This window comes from Cucumis melo, chromosome 1, assembly GCF_025177605.1.
Source record: "Cucumis melo cultivar AY chromosome 1, USDA_Cmelo_AY_1.0, whole genome shotgun sequence".
Classification (NCBI taxonomy): domain Eukaryota; kingdom Viridiplantae; phylum Streptophyta; class Magnoliopsida; order Cucurbitales; family Cucurbitaceae; genus Cucumis; species Cucumis melo.
The window spans coordinates 23,366,335-23,375,163 of NC_066857.1; the positions used below are offsets into that span (position 1 = coordinate 23,366,335).

Here is an 8,829-nt window from a genome sequence, read left to right on the forward strand (position 1 = left end):
TTCAAAACGTCCTTTAAAGTTTTGAATTAATCTCAACATTTTGTAATTTTAAATCTACTCACGTCTTTAAACTTTCAAGTTTTTGTTGAATATGTCATCACATTCTATAAAATTTGTGAATCTGTCCTGCAACAAAATCTTGAAATTGTATTTTATACAATAGGACAATGTTTAGTTGCATATTTTAATTAGTAATAGAATTGTTAGTTTTATTAGAATAATGTGGTAAAATGTTAGGAGTTAAATTTGAAAGTTTGAAGACCCCTTGGACACATTTTCTAGAGTTTATTGACTTATTAAACTAAAATCTTAAAAGTTTACGTGTATCTTATACATAATATATTAATGGTAAAATCAAATAAAACTATTTTATCGGGGTTAATGTGATCGAAATTTGAGAGTTTAAATTTTTATGATAAAAATTCCATATTCAATATCATACTTATTTTGATTTCTTATAAAAAAAAAAATGGATTATGTTGTGTTTCAATAATACTTTTGAATTTTAGAAAATTACACTTATACCCCTAATATTCAAAAGTTTGCATTGGCATCCTTAATATTTAACAACGTAATTATTAGTTTAAATAATCTTTACAGATTTATTTATTTGCAAAAAAAAAAGGTATATGTAGATACCATTACGTTCGTAAAATTAAATTCTTGATATCAATATTTTGAACATTTGAGGCATACGAGTAGATTTTTTAGATTTACCTAAATTGTATATTCCAAATTGGAGCTGAACTTACAGTTATATTGATTAAATGACACTTACGAAAATGGTTATTTCATATTTTATGCATTGTTCTATAGGAATCAAATCAAAACCTCTAAGTACAAACTTCATGTCAATTATTGTTGAATTACGCTCACTTCCATCAAATTATTTTACTTAATTACTCGCAAATTTATTAGTTTACAAATTTAGTCATTAACTTTGAAGCTCATAAACACAAATTTAGTCTCATAAACTTAGAAATTTAAAAATACTGCTAGAAACAAAATTAAAAGTTTAAGATTCCATTAAACATAAAATTTATTTTTAATGTATAGATTACTGAGATCAAAGATTTTATTTCCCGTCACATGTATTGTCAAGAAAATTTTGAAATTTTCAAAACCAATTTTACTCAAATCTCAAACTTTAACAACTGTCCTTTGATAATTCTCTTTTTATCGTCAACATGAATTAGTCGCTATATGAATTTTAATATGTAATTACTCTTTCATACAATCTAAGATTTGTAACAATATAATGGTTATGATCTGAACTCTTGCAAAATATTGATCGTATAAATGTAGATTGATGTACCACTTAAAAATCAAATGTGTTCACAAACTACGAGGGGAAAATTACATCACTGCATCTTCATTGGAATTTCTAAAGAACAAAAGTGAAATCGTTAATACAATAAAGTTTATAAATTAACTTTGTTCAAACATTACAAAATTACAAGCACAAAGACAGAATCATTAAGGGTATGTTTCCATTAACTTCTCAGGTGCTAAAGAAAACATTTATTGTTCACTTAAAACCCTTTTTTAATCTTTTGGAGACATTTGGGATGAGGATTTGCTATTGAATAACCAACATTATTTTAAATCCTCAATTCCTCAATTTGCTAAAGTATACTACCTTGTTTCTTATTTCTTTCTCAAACTAAAATAGTTTAGTTTACACTTAAACACATACTATAAAAGTTTAAATTAAAATAATCTACACCAAACACAAAACATACATGTCCCAAACACTCCTTAGAAAGTCAAACTAAATATGCCAATAGTATAAGGAACTAAAAATTATTACTTCAATAATAATCTAGAAAACACATTGGTGTATGGTTATCAACTTTGGGAGGGTAGGAATCTGGTTTGATTTCAGCAAGTCTTGAGACACTTTGTAACTCTTCGTCTTAGGACTTTATTTTTTTGGAGGAACTTATTCTCGGACTTGAGGAAAAGAAATATTATGTTACTCACAATTGAATGGACTAAACAATTGAAAATTTTAGCTACTTCTAAGAACAAGAACTTTTTTTTTTTTTTTTTGTTAGTTTGAATTTTGAAAATACACTAAAAATGTAGACAAACTAAGAAGTCATTAAATGCTAGTGTTGTAGGCCCTAAACTTTTCATTGAATGAGTGAAAACTACACGGAGAAACTGGGATATACACCAACCAACGGAGTTGACAAAAAAAGCTCTCCGAGTGGCAGGAAAAAAAAGACATTTCTCCTTTCATCTATCTCATTTATTCTCTTTGTGTGACTATTTTGATTTGTTATGTCTGTTGAAATACTTTTTTTAGGCTATTGCTCCAAGTGGCATAGAAGTTTATGGGAGAATACCTTCATTGCTGCACGATGATATTGGTAGGCCTTTAAGTACATCCCTCAGAGCATAGTAGTGGCTATCACATTTATGATCCGAAAGAAGGATGTTTGAGAGCACTATTTGCTGGAAATGTTCATCAGGATGCCGCTTCCACAGAGAGAAGTATTCTGGAGTACTATCCACATGCCTCTTCAGATAATACACTGTCCCTGGTATGAATAGTTCATCCGAAATTTTACATCTAGCGGCTTTGTTTTGAGCAGCTGTAGCACTCTGCAGCGCAGAGGTAGCGCATGACCTAGGAGATCCAGAGGCCACATCTGACTCTTTTTTATTGTTATCATCTGCTTAAGAATAGAAAAAAAAAACATAGCAAATAAGAAAATGAAAATGTATAGTAAACGCAAGCAATGTACAGTCTTGTTTGGATCAACTTTATGTGGATTCAATCACATGACAGAAACGAGAAACCCATTAACAAAGATGTTAGATTAGCTTACTAGAGGATGTTTTCTCAAGAATATTAGGGTTTGCAAAATTATAACAGAGCAATATTTGGAGATGAAACAAAAGACAAACAAGGGAATATAGATTAGCTTACCAGAGGATTTTTTCTTGCTTGTGAACTTGGCATAATCCGCAAGTTTTTGAGCAACATCTTGTACTGATGTAACTACCTGCTTTGCATTTGTGACCAAATCAATGATACTTTTCCAGTCTTCTTTACCTATCAAACTCATCCTGAATCAGATGGAACATGCATTTGAGATTACCAAAATAGCTCAAAATAGCTTATGTTCAATAGCAAGAAACAGCTTATGTTCATCTGCTCTTTTTAGTTAAATTCCTAAACATTTTATTTTCCATCCCTCTGAATGGATCTGAAAATTAGATTGCCGCTTGATCTATGGTACATGTGCAACATCTTCAAAATCTGGCCATCCTCAAAGTAAATTGAGCATAAGTTTCAAAGGCAGCATTGACCTTCAAATAGTAAATAGAAGTTCTCTTATAACCCCACAGGACATTTTCCATGAGTGTCCAAAGCCAGGTTACCCCCACCTCGAATAATCCCACAGGACAACCCACCTATCTCTATAGGTTACAAAATTTGGGTGTCAAAGGAAACTCGTAAGATATTAATTCCTAAGTAGGTAGCCACCATGAATTAAACTCACGACCTCTTAGCCACTTATTGAGACTATGCCTCCTTTTTTACCGTTGGACCTAACTTTGGCATCACAAACCCAAAATGAAAATACGCAAACCTGGAATTTGGGTTTCAGCCTGAGGCAAGGGATTTTGCTATAGAATGTGGAACTTCTTTGATGAACGGTTGGACTTATCTTTTTGTATCCCTAGAAAAATTGATGACGTATGTAAGGCCTTTTTGTGTGAAAAAGAAAGCTAAAGTGGTAAGTAACTGTTCATTTGTGCCACATCTGGAAGGAAAGAAACGCTAGATCCCTTGATGACAAGTCTCCTCTAATTCCTCAGGGCTCTAGCTTTTCAACTTTTTGTAATCTTGTACAAAATACAGCATCTTGCAGGGTATATTTACACAAGAAATTCTGTGAGTCTAAGGGAATACTACCATGTCCACTATCCAATTAATATAAAATTCCATAACGATACATAGCGCAGAACTTTTTCTTTGATTGTCATTCTAAACAATGTTGGGACTTGGGAGTGCTTGTTTCACATTTTTAACATTAAATGGGTGTTTTGCAATATTTTCCAAGACAATGTTTTGCAGGTTTTGGTAGGGCCAGTTTTGAAATCTAAGTCACGGTTGATTTGGTCTAATGCCGTCAAAGGATTGTTAGCAGAAAATTTGGTTTGAGAGAAATAAACGTGCCTTTCAAAATAAGCCTACAGCTTGGAGAGATCGCTTCAAAGTTGCTCGTCTTAAATGCTTCTCCTTGGTTCTGTCTTTCTAAGCCTTTTTCAGATTTTTCCATCCAAGATATTTGCTTGAACTGGAGATCATTTATTTGTTTTAATTTTGATTGGCTTGTATTTTTGGCCTATATAAACTTTTTCTATGATGTTTGTTAGACTGCTTTGTTGGTTGTGTAAGGATATGATGAAGGTGCTATTGGAATGTCAATCTAGTTGAGATGCATGGGTGCACCTCCTGGTCCCTTTTTGCTATTTGCTTTTTCTTGTTATTCTACTTTTGTTTCTAAGTTTTGTACTTTGAGCAATAGTCTCATTTCATGAATTAAACGAAAAGGTTTGTTTCCACAAAAAAATAAAATAAAATCCCTAACCAGATTTATCAGCTTTAATACTTTCTATAAACTATAAGCTGGCCTGGACACTCACGGATATAGGAAAAATATACTTTGTATAAACTAGTTAGCAATATACTTTAGATAAAAGATATTATTACAAGACAGCAACGATTGTGATTATCATATTGTTAAAGATAAAAATGATTAGGTGATCTCTTAACTTAGATCATTAGACTCCAAAGATTTCCAGGGACTTCATTAGAAATGCTTTGAATATGTCTCCTCACTCCTCCAACATCCATATTTAGCTTCAGGACATCCATAGAAGAAAAATAGCTTTAGCCTTTTAAATCGACCGTAATAGGTTGATAACTTACCAATCAGTTTGCAGAATTTCAATCCTTAGCCTTGTTAGAGAAGCTACACTTAGTCTAGGGATAACATCATCCTGCCCAAAGTAAAGTGAGACACTTAGTGAAGCAACAGAATGAAATAAGAAATGTCAAAATAAAACTCCACGAAAATTTTCTTATGAAAAATGGAAGCTTTTGCTAGAATACATATGAGGACTGCATGTGGCAAACCTGCATCACAACGGTGGTAACATAGTCTGCACAGCTCTCAGCAAGTTTCCTTGAAACACAAGGAGGTGTTCCAAATCCAATGGCAGAAACAATATCAGGGCTAAATCCAAGCTCCTTTTTTGACTTTTTACGAAGCATTACAGCTAGAAGTGAAGCTATAGCTCCACCAAGGGAATGACCCACAAGCCTTAACCTAAAACCCTGTTAATGAATTAGATACAGCCACGACAATGTGATAGAAGAGTGTAAAGAATAAGCTAAAAGAACTTTAGTAAACATAAATACCACCTGATATTTCTCCAAGCATCTCCTTATCATTCCGATCTCATTTTGAAGAAACCACTGAGCAGATTCAGACGTGCCAAAGTGTGTAGAATATCCTTCAAATGTCACATCTCTATCACTTGTTGTAATAATATCAGTGATGAGATCATATACTGTATGAGTTCCTCGAATTCCAAAGATTACAAGTTTCTTTCTTGTATCAACCCCTATATAATAACCAGGCCTCATAACACTGGAATTTTTAACAAACTTCAATATGTTGCACTCTCTAAGCATGGTGGTTTTTGCAAGCATAGATGTAGAATTCTTATAAGAACCCTCAGCTAGTTCAACGAAGTAGATGAGATCTTCGACCTAGTTCACAAAATCATTACCTATAAGATCTTCAATTCAGAATTACGTCTATAAGGGTTTGAAAAATCCTAAATATAAGACAAATAGGGCACAAAAACATAATTTCAATTAGCATATATTGTGTATAACAGATTACAATCGCATTTGAAGAGATCTGGACACCCTTAAGGTCCTCCAACGGATTTGTTGAAGCTTGACGGAGATATATAAGGCATAATCCAATTGTAAGATCACTCAAGCTCCAATCCTGGATTCCTGTCTTACTCCGCTGGATACTTGCAATGATTTCTGAAACAGAACGACTTCTATGTGGAATTCCATCCCCTGCAAGTCACAAAAACTTAATAAACCTCCAAGACTATAACTTAGATACATCCTGGAACTCTAAAAAGACCATGAGAAAAGCAGAAATAAGTTACAGATAGTATAAGCCACGAGCTGCCTTGAACAAACAGAAGTACATCAACAGTAAATTGTGTTTGTTGAGCAATGACATTGAATCTCTACATTTTTCTTGGAAGCAATTAATGATCAAATTAAAGAAATAAAGATTGCCTAGAAGAGAGATGAGAAATCATACTAGCATAAACAGACCTGATGACAGTGCCCACCTATACAATTGCAAAGCTGGTTCGAGAGCTTTTGTCAACCAAGCAAGCTCTGACCTCCAGTTACTATCAGTTGTATCTTCAACATACTCGGAACGTTTACAATCTATTGTGCTATTCTTTCCCATTTCTGACCTTAAAGAAACTTCACGTAAAACTTCACCTTCTTTATTCACATCGTTTTCCACCTTATCTACTTTTGAGCTCTGAAAATGCATAAGAACATTATTCACAGTTACAGATCTTGCCTGCCACTCCTGTTTCCTGAGAAAATTTCTGGCATAATCTGCAATGATGAAGAAGGAAAAAAATTAGGAGAAACCTTAAATTATGAAACATCTAAATTATAGTCATGAACCCATTAAATTGATAGCAGAGAAACCCACTTTAAAATTTATAATCAGAGATGGAAGTCTGACCAAACTCGTTCATTAATGTAGATCATGAGAATTAAATCCCTTGATTTTCCATACTAGATCATAAGTAGAAGGTTAGACATACCAAAGTTCATTTCCATCCCCCTTCATTAGCTGTAAGTTAGGCTACTAGCTTATGTTCATTCACATTCAACTCCAGTAATTGGACATCTATAGTATTTTGTTTTCGAAAAAAAACACCCAAAGAATCCAATTGAACTCAAAGCCAGATAAAATCATGAAATAAATTAAGTAAATCTCTGGACATGTCTTCCACAGACAATATCAACAAATTAAAAAGGTAACAAAAATTAACATCAATTTTCCTTCCCAATGCAGCATATAGATTGCGTTATTAGAGAAAAAATGCACCGTGATCGTCACATTTTCAAAGAGAGTCAAGATTCCCCAACCCTCACTAAAGAAACCGCCAAAGACGAACAAACAAATTTTTTTAGAAAAAAAAAAAAGGAAAGAAAAAGGCATTAAACTCGCATTAATTCCACAATCAAGAAACACATGCAAGAGTTTAAATATTGATGAGGTATTACCAATTCAGCAAAGAACAAAAGAGGAAATTTTTACTTACGGAAGTTGTGAATAAGGCGCCTTGCAGTTCCAGTAGCCATAACGGCAGCGGAGGGTTTTAGGTAAGAAATTTTCGTCGACGGTGGAGAGATTGCGGCAGATCGTAGGCGGTTTTGCTACCGAACGGAGACGTAATCTTTGAGAGCTGATGGGACAATTTCGCAAATGGTATTCAATTCATTTTCATTAAATTAGAGGATTCTTTGAAAAAGACGTTAATTTGGAGGTGAGAATAGGGGAAAATGGTTCAAAATGACCCCAGAAGCATAGGTTTGTATGGACTTCTTGTTTTGAGTGAAATACCATTTTTACTCTCCATATTAAGTACTCTTTTGTACTTGCTTTCTACGTCTCCCGTTCTTCGCTTCCAACAACAATAGAATGAAAATTCAATGTCAAGTAAAAATGCTTATAGGGTTTACCTCATTTTGTAAGCATGGTTGGAAATAATAACGAGTACTCATTTAGTTGTAACCTAGTTGTATCCATAAATATATGACAAACAAAATTTTCGTTTTTTTAGATAAACTACATGATTGCTAACATTATGTTGCTCAGTTAAATTTCCTACTTTGTAATTTTGCTTTTGTCATATCTTCATCTATACAACTTTTATTTCCAACCATACTTATAAATTGAGTAAAATATTAAAAAAAATAATAAACATAGATGTTTTGTTTAGATAAAATTTAAGTTTGATTACATCTAATCATTACTAGAGGTATACATTGGTGGAACAGGGTAGGTTTAGGGAGAAAATCAACGCTAAAAACGTTTTTTTTTTTTCGTCAATCACACCCAAGGTGAATGAAAATGAAAGATATGAAGTGTTACTTTAACCTAATCTGCAAATTTTGTAATATATATAACCTTAAAACTTTAAAAATATTGTTTCAGAAAATACCCTAAACTAATGAAACTCTTTATAAATACTCCTAAATTTAGAAAAAGTTTAAAATAAGAAATTTTAACTATTCCTTATCACCTAAAATCAAAATCAAAATTTTAAGTTAAAATTATATTCAAATTTACTTCAATATGTCCATATTCTATCGATATTTTCACATTTTCATAGGTTTGATATGAGTGATTCGATATTTTCATTATATCCTAGAAAAATCAACAAATCACAAAAAATAAACACCAAAATAACTATAATATAAATAATAGAAGTTTTTACTTATTATAAAATAATAAAATATTTATTTATTATCTTAATTTTTTATTTTTTTGTTTTCATAACTTTTCATTCATGTATCAAAATCAAAATTTTCATAAAACATAAAATTATAAGATTTCGATATATCTATTGGCATCAATATTTTAAACTTGAGTTAAAACATAAAATTCAACAAAATCTCATGAATTTTCAAAATAAAAACTTCTTCTTAAAATGTACTAAAACAATAATTAGTCAAAT

General features: G+C 32.0%; 1 protein-coding gene across 3 annotated transcripts; it reads right to left on the reverse strand.

The window, feature by feature from the left end:
* Positions 1-1,274: 1,274 nt before the first annotated feature.
* Positions 1,275-7,715, reverse strand: LOC103489737 (uncharacterized). Of its 3 annotated transcripts, none has more exons than XM_008449025.3 (9): positions 7,411-7,715; positions 6,392-6,691; positions 5,934-6,121; positions 5,447-5,797; positions 5,159-5,359; positions 4,952-5,022; positions 2,939-3,078; positions 2,352-2,681; positions 1,275-1,384 (listed from the first exon to the last, which is right to left on the reverse strand). In XM_008449025.3, exons 1-9 carry the CDS (start codon positions 7,448-7,450, stop codon positions 1,362-1,364), a joined length of 1,644 nt encoding a protein of 547 aa, XP_008447247.1. In that variant the 5' UTR covers positions 7,451-7,715; the 3' UTR covers positions 1,275-1,361. The 3 variants fall into 3 exon arrangements, with proteins under 3 accessions (XP_008447247.1, XP_008447248.1, XP_050936954.1); XM_008449026.3 differs by lacking the exon at positions 1,275-1,384 and adding an exon at positions 1,622-1,953; XM_051080997.1 differs by lacking the exon at positions 1,275-1,384 and having other exon boundaries at positions 2,102-2,681; positions 7,411-7,714.
* Positions 7,716-8,829: the final 1,114 nt, after the last annotated feature.